The sequence below is a fragment of the Ctenocephalides felis genome, unplaced genomic scaffold (genome assembly GCF_003426905.1).
Source record: "Ctenocephalides felis isolate EL2017-DRISC unplaced genomic scaffold, ASM342690v1 CF-g0.4_SCAFFOLD_01886, whole genome shotgun sequence".
NCBI lineage: Eukaryota > Metazoa > Arthropoda > Insecta > Siphonaptera > Pulicidae > Ctenocephalides > Ctenocephalides felis.
Window position 1 is genome coordinate 67772926 of NW_020538040.1, and position 17670 is coordinate 67790595.

Sequence of the window (17670 nt, forward strand, 5' to 3'; positions counted from 1 at the left end):
TGTTAAGGAGACGTGCTGATTAGTTATTGGCCAAGGCAGGTCCAACTGTTTTGAAGATACAGGCCAAATGACAAAAATGATAATTTAGTTGTTGAGAAAAGATGCGTCCAATATCATTCAAAAAAATATAGAATAAATAACTGCTTAAATTTGTGGGAGGCAGGTGGTTTAGCGGTTTCGATGATCCAATAAAAAAATTTGAAAAAGAAACATTTGGTGGACAAAAGTGATCATAAGACATATGCACATCAAATCATCAGATATTTTAAAAATATTTTAATAAGTATAAATTTTGTTTACATTTATATGGGTTATGTAACATAGTTTATTCGTTCGCGCACCTATATTTTGTCCCTACGCAGCTGAAGCAGTGCGATTGCTTTAAAAAAAGTTCGAAAGTTCGTAAAATTCTAGGGATGGGGCGGCATTTTTGTCAATGCCCCGGGACGCCAAATTTCTAATTCCGGCCCTGCTCGAGTGTGAGATGTATCAACTAAATACCGAAAATACCGATATTTTCGAGGTAAATATCGGTATTCATACCGCCAAAAAATTGGGCGGTATACCGGTATTGCATTCCCTTGAACATTCGAGAAATAAAAATATTCAAAATAATCGGCGTATCAATTATTAATAATGATTGTTTTAAATACTTTCAAATTATTATAGAATATATTTTAAAGTTCATCGTTAGTATTTTATGTAGCTAATATAATCGCTTATATTTGAGCTACTTCATTAAACGAAAAGAACAAAACGTTATCGCAGTGCATACTACTCTGAATTCTATTGAGGACCATCTCATTTTTATTGCATGAACATTTCAAACTGAGTTGCAAGTTAAAGATATTTTTTTACAGTTTTTGCCCCGTATCTCTGAAACTGTCTCTGCCAAAAACTATTAAGCACGTCTCCTCGTCAACGTCATCCGTGCTCCCAAATCGTGGAAATTTGAATCCAAAGACACACACACACATACATCCATTTTTTCTATGGTATGCCAAAATATTCAGAAGGTCTTGAAAGATTAATATATGCAAAAAGCGTATCTGGCGCAAAATAAAAATAATTTTGTGTTTTATAGTTTTATATGAATAAATATATTGTAATGCTTGCGACTACAGTATCGGGCCATACACGTAATGCGTAATATTTGCTTCTGGCCCGATTATCATACGCAATTTACGTTTCGTTTTGCCTAGCCATTGTACGCGGGCTATATTCGGCATTGTATGTTAAGGGGTTAAGCACGTGGATCAAATTCTGCATATGAAGCGTATGTCGTTCGCTACTATGTAACTAACTAGAGCTAAGACTCATACTACATAAAAATAAATCGAACAAAAAAAAAACGTACACAAAACCAGCCGCACACAAATTTCATCGTTCTGTCCATTCAATTAAAATATGAAAAAATATCGCAATTGGCATTGGATTCTATAGCATTTGAATTTTACACGAACATTGAATACTATAGTGAGTTACATAATTAAATAATATTGGAAAAATAAATTGTAACTTGTTATCTGGGCAATGCCGATAATATTATAATACCGCATCATATATTATATAATATTACCTGTGCCAAGTAAGCCGATCAAGCGTCTTCGATGAAATGAACACTTTTATAAAATGTACCTCTGAGGTATGTTCGGTTTTCGTTCGGGAGGGGAGTGACAGAAGGGTTTGCAAACCGTTCCAATAGCAAATATTACTCCACAGCAGTAATGCCATCGGTTTTCACCTGAGCACATGATGATAATGTTTTTTCGCGAAAATAGCCTTTTGGGCACTGCTGCAATATCCCAATTATAAAGGCGACCATGGGCTTCTCTTCTAATAGCGTTCAGTAATAAAAATAAAAAAATCATTATCAAGTAGTAAAAACAATCAATCTAACAACGTCGTCTAAATGCAGCTTATAGGACATTTAATAGTTCTGATTGCTGAAAAATAACAAATTTGAAATAAACATATTTATAGAAATTACTTACTTACAGGTTACAGGTACCCATGCATTTATTAATCTCGTAACACACGATGTTTTCAAGCATATCAAGCCAGCTAATCTATCATCTAAACATATAAATAAAATTGGAGTGGCAATACATCAGAAATAGCCGATTTTTAATATATGCATTTTAATATATAAATATTGTACGATTTTTAATATATGCATTTTAATATATAAATATTGTACGTTTAATATACCAAATTAACTTTTTTTTTATTTTTGACTGTTTGGGTTTGTACGGGCTAATCTCCAAAAACGGCTGTACCGATTTTGACGATTTTTTTGACAGGTAGTTGATTTAATTGGGCGTAAATGATATATCTTCGTGTAGCCCTTAACACATGAGATGTAACAACCGTTTATCTATGAAATCAACATAGTTTTAAGTCATATCAGCTATAGCTGATAGAATTCTTATGTTCTAATCACTGTTCTAATAATATAATAATATGAAATAAAATTGAATGAAAAAAGTTTGTTGCATAGTATACTAACATATATTGATTTTGTTACACTGATTTTAAGTAAAATCAGTATCACAAAAAAGTATCTCAAGTTATTCGAAAGTCAAAACAGTGACTATTAGTTTTGTTATGGTCCATGGGAAACACTTTTATATTTAATATTGTCAGAATTATTAAGTAATTCGTTTATATGTTCTGGCAAATATTCAATGCACTTCCAATAGCATTCTTGGATATTTTCTTATTTTACTGAAAGTTCATAAGTGATAATGCAATACCTTTAATAGGACTAGATTTTGTAAAGACTAATAAATTGGTAATAAAGATTTAGAAATCAATTCTGTTGTGGCATAAAAGTATCATTAGCATGGGTATGATGAAAGAAATAATACAAAAGATTTTGATGCAAATTTTCTAGTTGTATTTGAAATACATTTAATACAAATTTCATTTGTGTTACTTATATATCTTTATTTATTATAGAAAACACATATTTCTTATTTCACTATCAATGCTGTACTCCAAGGTCCACATTTCAATTTAATATCTTTTGTTAAAATGAAACCTGTGCTTGGTATTTCACAAAACTGTAATATCACATCTGAGGTATCTTCAATTCCTAACTGTTTGTATTTATTCCAACCTGTACCATACAATTTCATGTCGTTTCCTAATATTACTGTATGTCGGTTTCCACTACTTATTTGAAATACCTCAAATTCATTATCTATGAATGTTATTAGTTTAGGAGTAAACATAGCATTGAATGAATCAGTTTCTGTAGCTATTGACTTTTGTAAAGATTTCAAAGAACTCTTAGGAATAGGTAATCCTAATTGTCCTTTTTCATTCCACCCCCAAGTGTATAATTCTCCTAATATGCCCACTGCACAGCTATGCCATCCACCTGCTGAGATTTTCGAAATCTGCGGAAAATCAAATATATATGTAAAAGATAATGTAATCTCATATCAAAATAATTTCAAATAAAAACTAGCAATTCCTTCTACTATTCAATTCAAATTATTAAAAATGTTTTTGCTCTATGAAACTTTTATTATTTTTTCACAAAGCAGTTTTTAAAACACGGACTTTTTATAATCTCACAATATAAAATTACTACATTGAATCATATTTATTACATAAATTGTCCTAAAAATTTAAGAAGCTGGTGTATAAAAACACAAATTTACATTTGTTATTAAAGATTGTATAAAAATTATGTTTAGTATATGCAGTTTATGAAAAGTACATTATACAAGGAAAGCAAATAATTGCACAAGTTAAAAATTTGACTAGAAAAGTGATACAAAAATCATCTAGAGTAGATATAAGGTGAATATTAGTTGATGAATTTTTTTTTTAATCTTTGTTTCTAGTTTGTGTTTCATTTAATGAACTGTTTTTTACTACCTGTATTCCATCTAATGCTTCTACTAAGCGTGGAAATCTTTCATTAGATATTTCTCCATGTCCCAACTGGCCACGGCTGAGAATATAATATGATCCATCATAAACAAAGTGTTCACTTAATTTATTTATAAATTTTATACAAGATTAAAAAATGCTGTTCATAAAAAATTATCTCTTCAAATGTTGAATAATTCAACATTATAGATTGTATAATAAGAATGCTCTGTGGCATCAATTATTAAATTACACCATTTTCTATTTTAAAATTAATATTGTGCAATTGAAATAAAAAAATAAGATAAAATAGTTCTAATACAAAGTTGACTTAATAGTTAGATCTAAATAAATTAGTTAATAGTTTATTCTACTTCTTTCTATAATATAACAACAGAAATTACTATCAAAATAAGCCTATCAAATTATGTGACAAGTACATAAGTAAGTAAGTTCATCTTTAGAATAATATTAGCTTTAAATATGCCGCAAGATTGTAATTACTTGTTAGTATTTTATGTAAATTACCTTCCTACGCCCCATGAATATACTTTTCCTTCTGCCGTTAATAATAAAGTATGTTCGAAACCACTAGATATATCAATAACAGTTCCATCTACACTTGCCCGTGCCTCTTTTGGAGTTTTGTATAAATTATTATCTAGAGATACTATAGCAGTAAGAAAATGGCCCGCACATAAATATTGCACCACTTCAGACTTGCAAGGTACATTATTTGTGACATATTTATTATAATGTATTTTCGATACAGTTTCTATAATAATTAAAGGCAAAAATTAATATTTAGGATGAGAGATTTTATACCAAATCAGACATTTTATACTAACAGAATAGGTCTAAATAAATCTTCAAGTGTTTTGAACAATTTCTTAAATTTAGTTTCCAGCTACAATATTCACATTTAACCATATTCTTATGTATTTATTTAAGAATTTTAAATCATTGTCAAATTGTTCTGCATAACTTTAGTTTAGTCACCAGTTAGAAATTTTAAAACAAGATTCAATTAATACAGAACAAAGAACTGATGAATCACAATTTAAGATACATACCTAATTCATATTCACTGTTATTTTTATATGCAAACACATTTTTATCAGAATCGAGAAGTATTAGCACATCGTCCTTACAAAAAATATCTGTAACTTGATTATTGTTGTTTATCCGTAATTTTTGGTTTAATGATTTTTGTGAACTGTTGCAATAACCCAATTTATAAATATTATTATTTATAATTAATACATTGTACGACCAATGAAGAAATATTTCAATTCGGGTAATATTTTCTATTTGCTTCTTCGAAATATTCAGATCTTCTGATTCCTGCAAGCAGTGTAAGTTTACGGTACTTAATTTTGAAATAATAATATTTTCATGAGGAATTTGTTTGAAGCCATTAAATCCACAATATAAAAGTTTCATCGTTAAACTTGATTCAATGAATAAACAAAATAAAACCCAATTGGGTTTTAATAAATGATAAATATAATCCTAAATACAACGATAAAAAATGGTACATTAGTACAATGTAATTTTATATATTATATTCTTAAGCAAAACTATCACAACTTGTTATGACATTTCCAAAACTATGAAGTTCTTGCGATATGCGCATTGAAACGTTGCATATCCAACTTAACGCTATAACATAAAATTTCAATAAGAAGAGAATATCAATTTTATTCATATATAAATACTATTTTAAATAAATTTTGACACAAAAAATTATCGATATTATTTATTTAAATTATTTTAATAAATAATAAAAAATATAAGTAAATAATTTTAAAACTATTTATTTTGATAAGGTTGGTTATGCTTGGCCAATATATTTTATGTGGCTGTGCTAATGTTTAGAGTTCCTGGTTTTAAAAGTTTGAACTGCTACTTTAAAATATAGTTGTGTTCCTAAAGCTTGTGGAAACAATAGGAATGGTAAGTACTATTACAATTGATATGTATTTTAAAGTATTACAATCAATAAATCTCAATGAAGCAAATTTTAATTGTATTACTCTTGTTGCCATAGTTACTGGTTCTGTTTGTCGAGCATAAGTTAGAAATGCTTCATGATAATTGAATCTTTTTTACCTTTGATAGGGTCTCCTTGCAATATTAAGGCGTTTAAGATCATCTCCTGATAAAGAAATTAGAATTTTGTTACTCGGCTTAGATAATGCTGGAAAAACTACGATACTGAAACGTTTGGCATCGGAGGAAGTAACTGAGGTAAATTTTTTAAATACTATCTGATAATTCAATAATTATTGACTTTATCATAATTCTGTGATACTCTGGCAAAGTCTAGAAAAATAATCAACAATGTTCACATAATATATATCTATTTATATTCATACTAAAAAGCTTGGAATTGACCGCTGTAGTAAATTGTAAATTGTAATTGAAATGATTTATAAAAGTTGTCTTCGATTTTCAACAAAATTATCCAAGACAGGCGGCGAACATGTACTATATATATATATATATATATATATATATATATCTTGAGGATATATATATATATATATACATATATATATACAGGGCCGGACATGGAAATTTGGCATCCTGAGGCGCTGATAAATATGCCGCACCCTTCCTGAAATTTTACTTACATAATTTTTATGACTCATTTTTCTAAAATTAAAATAACTATTTCATTTCATACTACGATAATATAACAAAATAATCATATTTGTTCTAACAATAAGATTTATAAATTTTGCGTTAAAGACTTTCTTCACAGGCACATTCGATAAACTTCCAGTAGGGAAAGTTATCGCAATCGCCAAAAAATGGAAAATGAAAAAAATGTACATCTTTACGTTTCGAAGGTTTCTGAGCATTTTGGCGCGCATACAAATTTTCAACGACTATTCTGAGAACCCACGGTTCAACCGATTGGAATAATTTAAAAAACATATGATTCTTATTGATAAGGAGACATGTTGATAAGTTTTTGGCCAAGGCAGATCTAGCTATTCCAAAGATACAGGAAAAAAGCTCATAATGCATTCAAATTAACGGCGCAAAATTTGAAATAAAAAATATTGAATTTTAATAATCGGTTATTTGAATCCAAATTTTGCATTACAATCTTATTATGTTTTGTTAATTGTATTGCTTGAAATAAAAATATTAATAAAGAGAATAAGTTAATTATATTGCATAGAATTTTTTTCTCACATTTCAAGTTTTGCTGCCCTAGGCACTAGCCCCGACTGCCCCTACTGTAAGTCCAGCACTGTACACACACACACACACACACACGCACGCACACATATATATATATATATATATATATATATATATATATATATAGACGAGGTCGGTCCTAGGGTCCTCAGCGCCCTCATGCAATTTTTTTCTAGCGCAAATAAGTTTTATTAAAATTACAAAATGTTATTACAATTAACAGTATAAGATATAAACTGACGCTTTTTAAAAAAAATGTAAACTGATTTCAATAATTCTAAATTAAAATAATTGTTTAACATGTTAAAAATTAAAAGTTATTTATCAGATCTCCTTGATCAACTAAAATATTTTTGATTCTAGAAGGCCTGTGAGATTAGTTGATTAGTATTTAATAATAATATTATATATATTATATATATATATATATATATATATATATATATATATATATATACTTTTATCTGTGAAGTTTATTTAATTTAAATGTGGTATGTATAGTTCTATTCAGATTAATATAACATTGCATTTCAGGTAACTCCGACTGCCGGATTCAATATAAAATCTGTTACGTCCGAAGGATACAAATTAAATGTCTGGGATATTGGAGGGCAGAGTAAAATTCGCCCTTATTGGCGAAATTATTACGAAAACACTGATGTTCTGGTAATGACATTTAACAATAATTAGTCAATTATGTTAACATTCCGTAGGGTAGTTACTCACTTTGATATTTTGTCTCTAAAACAGCTACGCAGCGCGATTGCTTTGAAAAACTAGCAAATAACAACAAGTTTTTAGGTGGCAAAACCTTCACCTCGAATGAGGAGGTCAAAAAGCACCTTGTTTCGTTTTATGCCAATAGCGACCAAAAACTCTATGATCCCCAAATTATGCAACTACCAGAAATATGACAAAAGTTGTTCGACCAGAACGGCCAATATATAATTTAATAAAATATTTATTTATAATACAAGAAATGACTTGTCCAAATGTATAAAAATCTACTTTACGATCCATATTTATACATATACATACATACATATATATATATATATATATGTGTGTGTGTGGGGGGGGGGGGGTGTGTACATGTACTAAAGTCGTTCTCATTGTTATACTATTTAGTTGTACGTCATTGACAGCGTTGACCGTAGGAGACTAGAAGAATCTAGCGACGAGCTATATGATCTTTTAGCTGATGAAAAATTGAAGGGAGTACCTCTATTAGGTAAAACACGTTTTCTTATTTAATTTATTAACTTTTTATATACGTACACTCGTATATACATATATATATATATATATATATATATATATATATATATGTATTTATATATATATATATACCGGAATAATTAATAATAATATAAATATTTTATTATATATAATATATATAAATACATATAAAATATATTAATATATAATTAAAAAGATTATTTTACAGAATAATTAAATTTTATATATAAATATATTACTTAATTGAACAAAATAAATATAAATTACTAGAATATATATATATATATATATATATATATATATATATATATATATATATAAATATATATATATATATATATATATATATATATTCTAAAATATTTTAATAATTTTGATGTTGAAATATGTGAGATTAAATCTTGAGGGCAATACATCAAATAAAAATTGTAGAAATTCTCTTCAGTGGACGACAATTTTAAAGAGAATATAAAATAACTAAACTATGTGATAATGAAACAAATAAATAAAACTAATTTAAAATAAAGTAATATGGTGTAATATGGTGACTTACATCTAAATTAGAATTATCCTAATTATTTTATGATAATTTTCACACAGTAAAGAAGTATCATTCCTCTTGTTAATACTATTTTTGTATAATTGTATAAAGTAAGATTCCAAAAAGCGTCTCTGTGGTGTATTCGGCTCTTGATATAAAATTATAGCAACATCAAAATTAAAACTATGATTGAGACTTTTGATGTGATCACTGACCACTGGTCATCGTTTCATCTGGTGATTATTATCAAAATTATTAAAATGTGATAAAACTAATCTCATCATGAATGATTAATATATAATTTTATAATTTTTGCAGTGTTTGCAAATAAGCAAGATTTAGACACTGCCATGAAAGCTTCGGAGATCGCTGAGATGATGAATCTTCACAAACTAAAAGATCGTTCGTGGCAAATTCAAGCAAGTTCAGGACTAACAGGAGCTGGTGTCAAGGTACTATGTCAATTTTAACCCTCTGCGGTCAGATGGCGACTATATGGCGTCACCTATGGTTACATATTATATTTAATGTAGTAGTGCATATTCCAAACTGATATGCATATAACATTTATGTACATTGTGGTGGCTTTATGTCACAATCCATCATATCTGGATATGGTAATGCACTCACTACACTATATAATTATAATTTTAATTTATAATTAATATAAACATTAAACTTGTAAGTGAACAATATTTCACAAAATACTAACTTCAAAAAATCACAAATAGATATTGTGTAATATATGTGTTGTTCGTAAACTGGTTGAAGATATAATGGAGAAAAGACTTTTAAAATTATTTTTACCAAGATTCTACACATGCGTGGGAAAATTCGCAAATCCTTTGCGCGACCTTTTTATTGTTTTGTAAGAAATTTTAAAATGCTATCTAAATAAAGCGATTTGTGTCTCTCAGCGGGTTAAGTTTATTCCGCTTATTTATTGTCTTATTGTCATAAATAGTCAAAAAAGATATATACAGTGTTAAAAATAACTAATTATATCGACACTGGAATCAACTCGATATGCATTTTGAAATTTGCTTTCAACTTTACCATACTGTAGAAAATTATAAGAAATAAATTTTGATATTTCTTACAAATATATGTTCTTCAATGTTCACATTTACATAAAAGAAATTTCATTTCAATTCCTTACTTAACTGTAAAAATATACTGCCTAATTTAACGTTTACAGAATGCAAGTTTGCGTCAAAAATTCGCGTCGAGTTGCTGGCGGGTAAACGACGAATTCTTGCCGACCGCAAAGGGTTTAAATACTCTTAAATCGAAGTTAATTGCATAATTTTAAATTCGTCCTAAAATATTTTTCTGTTTATTGTTTTTTTTTGTAATTCAATATAATATCACTTTTTATAATGAATTCAATTCAATAAATTTTGCTTTGCAGGATGGCATGGAATGGGTTTTCAAGAATATTAAGCGTAAATAATACTTTCTTCCAAAAAGCATTACATTTATACTGCTGCTGCAATTAACATAAAACTCCAAAACCAAATTCTAAATTGTACAAAACATTGTTGATCATTTTAAAAGCCCATGTGAGTATAGAAAAATTGTTAATGTAGAAAAAGTGAGAAAAATGTTGATTCAATGTGTTTCCATTTTAAATCAAAACCGTGCTTGGTGTTTATCTTAAATTATGTAATATGCAGTTTTTATTATATCCAATTTATTAATGATTTAATAGTAATTTATTGTACAAAGAATAGTAAATTATTATTGTGACATCTTTATAAACAAGTTTATTATTAGTAAATGAATATATATATGCACTTTTAGTGTGCGGTAAAAGTCCTTGTGGTAAGTTTTCTATATTGGTAAAATGAATTAAAGTAATTTTTATTAGTTTCTATTTACAATTAAGATTAAAAATTTTATAAAAAAAACTTAAATTAGAATATATTTTTATATGGAATAGATAATGACAGATAATATGCATGTGAGATGTCAATGTAAATCCAATAAGATGGTAAAATAAAGACGTTCTAGTATTTGAAGATTTTTTCAATAGTAGTAATGGTTTGTAAAAAGCTATTACATAAAACATTTTTTTAAAACGTGAAACTTAATTTTCTGTTGGTTGCGGGTAACAGTACTTGATATTTTAAAAGATCTGTTACATATACGAGTATATTGTTTACTATGGTGTGATTCTCTTTCTGTTAATTTCGTATTCAGTTATATGTACTTCATAAAATATAATCACATTTCATGTAAAATTTTATTACTTTCAATTAACAATTAACAGAATTTTTGAAAGCTATTATTGTAGTTTTGAATATTTCGTTGCCTAATTAAATAAATTTGTGTACTATCTGCCATTTTTATTCTTGCTTAATAGTTTTAAATATAGCTCATAAAATTAGAATATATGTATCAGAATGTGCATTATTCTAGTTATACATCCGACAGTTCTTAAATAATTAAAAAAATTCGAAGTAGTAAGTTTAAATTGAATACCCAAACTATTTTTTGTAGTAAAATTATTGAAAAATTTATTTGTTCCATTTCTGTGTTAAATGCATATCAATTATATTATTCTATCTTAAAAAACTGACACAAAGAAATAGATTTTTTTTTTTATTTTATAAAAATTATTACTATACACATTTATAAATTTATAATTTTTATGATGCTTTACATTTATTATTTTCAAATCTTTATACTAAAATAAAATTTCTTTTGCTCATTGTAAATGCAAGGTCGAGTTATGTTTTTATACTGTGCCTTTAATTGAATATTAATTTTATATTTAGACAGCATTAATCATTTTTATGCATATGTTCTCTTTATCCATATTTACAATTGAGCTTGAAGTGGCCCTTAATATATTTTAATTAATACTTATGTTATTAATTATTTACTACTGAGCAGATTTCCAAGGTAACAAAAAATAACAGTGAAAGGTCACCTGAAGCACAATTTATTGCCAAGATTCTGTATATTTTGTTAAACATCCCTATTATCCGATTATTTGCAAGTGATGTTTTTTAAAACATATCATATCTGATAAAAATTAAAGTTAGCAGAAATGATGTTTTAGTAGCATAATTATTTTATAGCGTATACACTACAAAAATATTCAAGTCACATTTAGTTAAGTGATTATAAGGCAAACATTTTTACTTATAAAACAATATTAGTAGCCAACGCCAATATATTACAAATTCATAAAAAATATTTGAATAAATTATTAATATATAGCACTAATATATTAAAAATATTATATTTAAATTCTAAACTAAATTTATATACTAAGTAGTGATCACAAATTAAATTAACTCAGCTAAATCATCGCTTGTTTTTTTGTTGATTTTCTAATATAATATATTCTACTTAAGATTATTGTTTATAAAATATTTTATATTAAGATAAATTTCAGATTTTGACTATATATTCATAGTTGTATCGGATTATTAATTTTTTTTTCAAAGATGTATAACAGTTACATGACTTCAATGGTAATGATTATAGCTTTCATAATAATTCAATCAATTCTATCTTTGTAATAGGTATTGTTTTCATTAGAATTGAATCAATTATATTTTATATCAGTCTTTACAGTTCATTGTGGAAATACTCGGTGGTTACTCTTTCTTCTCCTGCGTGGAAGTCGGAACAGTCTACTGGATATTTTTTCTGAAAACAGTTATAAAAATAAGTGCATTTTGTGCTGTGTTAAAATGGAAAAGTTATAGCAGTTAATTTTATTATAAAAAATTAGTTTAATTTTATTATAAAAATAGTTTAGATTTAAATCATAAAAATTAAACACATTCGCTTTATAAATAGCATCTCTCTATGCTCAATATAATCCATACTGCATTTTGGAACTCTATTTGTTTCACAAATGACATAAATATTCCATAAATATTATTTTTGATTTTGTAAAAGATAAATGATATGAGTTTTCAAATATAATAATAAGATTTCGTAGTATTGATTAGTATTAGTATTATATAAATAAATGAAAATATGCAGTCGATTATAAGTATTATATAAAACTTATATGAATAAGATTAATAAATGTAACATTTAAGATTAGAAAAAGGTGTTCATATATAAAAGTGTGATGGAACTAAATTTATATAAAAATCAACCATGGCTTGTCGACTAAGAGAAGGGTTGAAAATAACCTCAAGCTAAAATTTTGAAGTTAATGCTTAATGTTACCTGGTTTGTCGACAATCAATTTTATTATGGGCGGATTGGTCACACAAAGAGTAGAAGAATATGTGTTACGTAAATAAATAAAATAGGCTTATCGAATAATTTAATTCCTTGTATTAAACAGCGAAACGTATTACTAACTGTATAACTTTTCGATCCCTCTTCTTTTACACTGTACTTTTACTAAAGATAACAAATATAAACCTGAAATAGCGTAGAGCGGGGCACAAAGGTCCGATTTGACTTTCAGCAATTATACTGTCTAAACTAAATAAAACACATAACAGGTATCGAACAAACAACTATCAAGCTCCCATCGGTAAAATTTCCAGTTCCAGAAACATGTTTTTTACTATTTTTTTTAAATATATCATCTGTACCTTTTTACCCCATTGTCAGGGTGAATTGGAATAGCCAGATGACAAATTCATCTAATGTTTAATTTTTAATTTATTTATATTGAGTTTATGAAATAGGTCTACTGGCAAAACCACGAGAAAAGAAAAACGAGTTAAGCACACTACCTCGTAGGTGGTTTTCGAAGTAATATATCTTTTAAACTCTGATCTCAGCTCTGAGGAAAAAAAGTATTAATACATTTTTTGTAAATAATTTTAAGCTCTACAATATTGACTGAGGTAATTTTGCTAAAACAATTACCATTTAGCTGAAAATCGCAAAAAAATCTATTTTTGACCTTTGATCTTGTGCCAATATTTTAGCTCGCACTGGAACGATGAGAACTTTTGAGATTACCTTTATAATTGTATTTTAAAACAAAATTACCAAGTTACAGCCCAATATAAATTATTGTAACTTTCACCCTGATTTTAGGTATAAATTGACCGGGTCATTATCAGCAGAGTTGGAACAACTATTAATTTAATATATCTCCTGTAAAATAGCATTTTTTTTTAACTTAGTTTACTTGATAATCTTTTTCTCTTATTTATTGTTAGTTCATTTAATATTTTCTTATTACCCATTTGGCAGTGTAAAGATTTAGTTGGTCATTTGTACCTCACCCACACGTAAGCTTTTATAGAGAGTATATAAAAAAGCTGTTTAATTTATTTTAAAAATAATAATATATCTTGTAAAACAATTAAATAATATACTTAAAAACTATATTCGGATATAAAAAACTAAATAAAAGAGCTCAAAGCCAAGAAATCTACCAACGAAAAAAGTTACTTTTGTTATTAATATTGATACATGGTCGTTTATCTTCTGCTGGCGATGTCTTTAGAATTAAGGTGATGGCTGGTTACAAATCTGTTGCCTTATACTTTAAAATAGCATAGTTAAAATATTCTTCATCTTGCTTTTGAAATAATGGTGGTGGACACTTTCACTCGTGGACCTTTGAGCCTTGCTCTACCCTATATAAACTATTTAACAATGTTTTTTTTATATTACCTGGCAGTTAGTCGGCATATTCGCGGCTGCATACAGCGTGAAGAAACTGTTATTTGTTTCGGAGCTGAGGAACCACGCGGCCGCAAAACTGCTAAGTTTCGTCAGACCGGACTTGAATGTAGGCAGACCTGAAGTATCTCGCGGCTCTATAGCGTTCAATTCGCACATTACATAGGATGCACATTCAGGATTAGCGGCAGCGTATCTAAAAAATAACGTTTCACATGTTAAACAGTTCAATTTGTTTCTAAATCGCATAATAAGGAGATATTTGTTATATCTCCTCAACAGCAATCAAAGCTGCTCGAAACTACTTGTAGTAGGGGAGACTGGGTACGGTTGTGCCAGGTTGCGGTAGTGACAGTCATCATAATAGAGAGAACAATGAAGTATGTTTGTTCGGAACAAGTTTCCATTATTGCATTGAGTCAACCCCCTACAATCTGTATACCTGCATTGCTTTTAAAGAGTCAAAACTAAGTTTTCATGTTCGAATTAGTATACAGATAGATCAATTTGTTATTTTTCTGTAAGTTGAACTCAATAGATATTTTGCAGCAATTAGTTTTTCCTTAGATAATTTAGCTCAGTCATAATAATGATTTGTTTTTAAAAGTGTGCGTTGAGTATGGTTGTGACAAATTTTGTGGGTACGGTTGTGACATTTGCTATAAAATCAAATCTTACAAGAAAAGGTCGAATGTCACAACCGTCCACACGCCAAAAGAACAAAAACTTACTACATATTACTACGTATATAAGTATTTCTTGTTTTTATTTTGGGGTGTGAACGGTTGTTACACTCGCCTTCGACTTGTAAGATGTCATTTTATGACAAATACATAGTATTTATGTATTTACACGTAGGCAAATGTTTAAATTACCATTTAATTTACTATTCTTCTAGGAAACTGGAAAATTAACAAAATTATCGCTTATCAAAAAAGTGGCACAACCATACGCAGTCTCTCCTACTACTACTATACCACTTGTAGAACTACTACTATAGTACTACTTGTAGTTTTTCTGCTTAGGTATAAACTGTTTGTTTGATGCCTAGTATTTCACGAAAAAGCAACCCAGCGTTTAACCAGTCCGCGAAGCCATTGTGTGGCGATTATATTAGATATGTACATCTAATATTTTGTGGAGTGATTCCCACGAAAGCAAATTTTCAAGTTTTTAGGCTTGAGATCTTATTGAGAAGGGAGATTCGATTCATGATTTCAAATAAAATCTGATATCATACTGCTTGATATCGAGCAGACCGAGGGTCGAAACCGAGTTTATAAATTGCTAGCCCCACACCACAATGCGCGCATTAGGAAAATATGAGTATATTTTTAAAATAAGTTTGATTACATCTGCACACATAATGATGAAGCAAAGTGTGATGGCATTCATAACATATATAATTCATTGATAGATAAAAACATATCTTAAACGATTTGTTATTTTAGAAAGATTTTGAATAGACTTACATGATAAAAATACACAAAATAATATACGTACGGTTAACAAACATTAATAAACAAAACTGATCTTTTTTTTCTCAGCATTATAATTTATCCCTATATATTTTAAATTATTTTAGAAAAAATATTTATAAATAGTTTTTTATAGGTATGATATTGCGTGTACTCTATTTTTTCGTTTAACCGTTATTTAATTAGGCATCAAAACAGTCAGGATTCTATCAAATCGAAAAGTTTTTGTAAGGTACTTTTGATTTTCAATTTTGAACGGATGGAGAAGATGTAAAAATTCAAACTTATCAATGATACGCTCTGAAGTTGTAAGATAATATTAACACTGCGTGACAGTAAAAAAAATCCTGAGATGTTGTGATGATTTTCAAGTAATTCGAAGACTCTGACAGAACGTTGCTAACAGCTTTAGTTTTCGAGATATATCATTGTGCTAGTTTTACTCAAATTACAATAAAATATAACGTGGATAAGGTCTGACTGATTTCGTCGTGAGCCCCAACAATTGTCAGTGGCCGTCCCACCTTCCTTGATATCACTCTTCCAAAGTCCTGATGTTTTGGTGGATTCACTCGCCCTGCTCTTTGCTAGCACTTTCCACATTTTCTAAAAAACCGTTCTAAATTAGATTGCGGATGATGAATTGAAATCCATTACATCAAACATATGAGTTTTTAACTCTTTCTGTTTTCTCTTATAACATTGGTCTTTAAATACATCACATGGTAGGCAGAAGATGTTGATGTTTTAAGTTGTTCATCATTGGCATGGATAGGGGTCATGTAGCTGATCGTTATTAGATCCCAGTATCATTGGAGCCGTGGTTTATGACCATACGCTTCTATTCCATTGATATTTAAACACACAACGCAATTTTTTACATAGTATGAGAAACTTATATTTTATCTTCATTGCCGAATCAGTTTTAAAGTGGTTAAAATACAATGTCTTATCACAATTCGACATAGGTTTCCGGGTATTTGTCAAAAAGATATTAACGTCAGATGTAACAAAAACTATCTGGATTTTGCATACAACGTCTTAGAGTCGAAGCCACACCGAAAACAGCAAATAACTCTTGGTTATATGTTAAACTACGATAATCATAGTCGAAATGACTAATAAAGGTAGTTAAAAAACTTGATCTGTTATGGAAAAACCTTACATTACTAGCACGTGAGAGCATATGAAATATTTGAAATCAGCGTGCAATTCTAAGTGGATTTAAAAAAAAGTTTGCGGAATAAAACAAAAGTGCCATTTTTGTCACGCAGTGTAATCCTTTGCCTTGCATTTGCTGTTAATAATCAACGTCAAGTGATCTTTATAACACTTTAGTAACTGTACTATATAAACCTTTTTCTGCTTTGATACACACACATCATTTAATGCTAGTACTATTATGCATTATTATTATTTACAGTTAATTCTATAACTATAGAAACTAATAAAATGTTTATATAATAAAATATTAATATGTACCGTTATTATTGGATTGCTAGTTATATATGCATACCTTCCAATAATATTTATCGTAAGTGTATGAAAAACACTTTGGTAGTAACTTAATGTTTGTACGTTGTTGCTAAGGAAAAAAAACTTAATAGAAGTTTATAATATATTGACCCATAGTAATACTCATATTGTAATAATTCGTGTGTTAAAATATTTGTGAATAATTAAAAAATC

General features: G+C 28.2%; 3 protein-coding genes across 3 annotated transcripts; 1 reads left to right on the forward strand and 2 right to left on the reverse strand.

Annotated features, from left to right (window-relative positions):
• Window positions 1-2975: 2975 nt before the first annotated feature.
• Window positions 2976-5328, reverse strand: LOC113375247 (ultraviolet-B receptor UVR8-like). The gene is made up of 4 exons (XM_026615191.1): window positions 4959-5328; window positions 4414-4660; window positions 3892-3967; window positions 2976-3404 (listed from the first exon to the last, which is right to left on the reverse strand). The coding sequence occupies exons 1-4, from the start codon at window positions 5326-5328 to the stop codon at window positions 2976-2978; spliced, it is 1122 nt and encodes a 373-aa protein (XP_026470976.1).
• Window positions 5329-5754: 426 nt separating this feature from the next.
• Window positions 5755-10418, forward strand: LOC113377725 (ADP-ribosylation factor-like protein 3). The gene is made up of 6 exons (XM_026618135.1): window positions 5755-5841; window positions 6007-6135; window positions 7636-7767; window positions 8230-8332; window positions 9200-9333; window positions 10293-10418. The coding sequence occupies exons 1-6, from the start codon at window positions 5839-5841 to the stop codon at window positions 10332-10334; spliced, it is 543 nt and encodes a 180-aa protein (XP_026473920.1). The 5' UTR covers window positions 5755-5838; the 3' UTR covers window positions 10335-10418.
• A 2006-nt stretch (window positions 10419-12424) lies between these two features.
• LOC113375248 lies at window positions 12425-16584 on the reverse strand. Its single transcript, XM_026615192.1, has 3 exons — window positions 16463-16584; window positions 14495-14699; window positions 12425-12544 (listed from the first exon to the last, which is right to left on the reverse strand). Exons 1-3 carry the CDS (start codon window positions 16582-16584, stop codon window positions 12464-12466), a joined length of 408 nt encoding a protein of 135 aa, XP_026470977.1. The 3' UTR covers window positions 12425-12463.
• Window positions 16585-17670: the final 1086 nt, after the last annotated feature.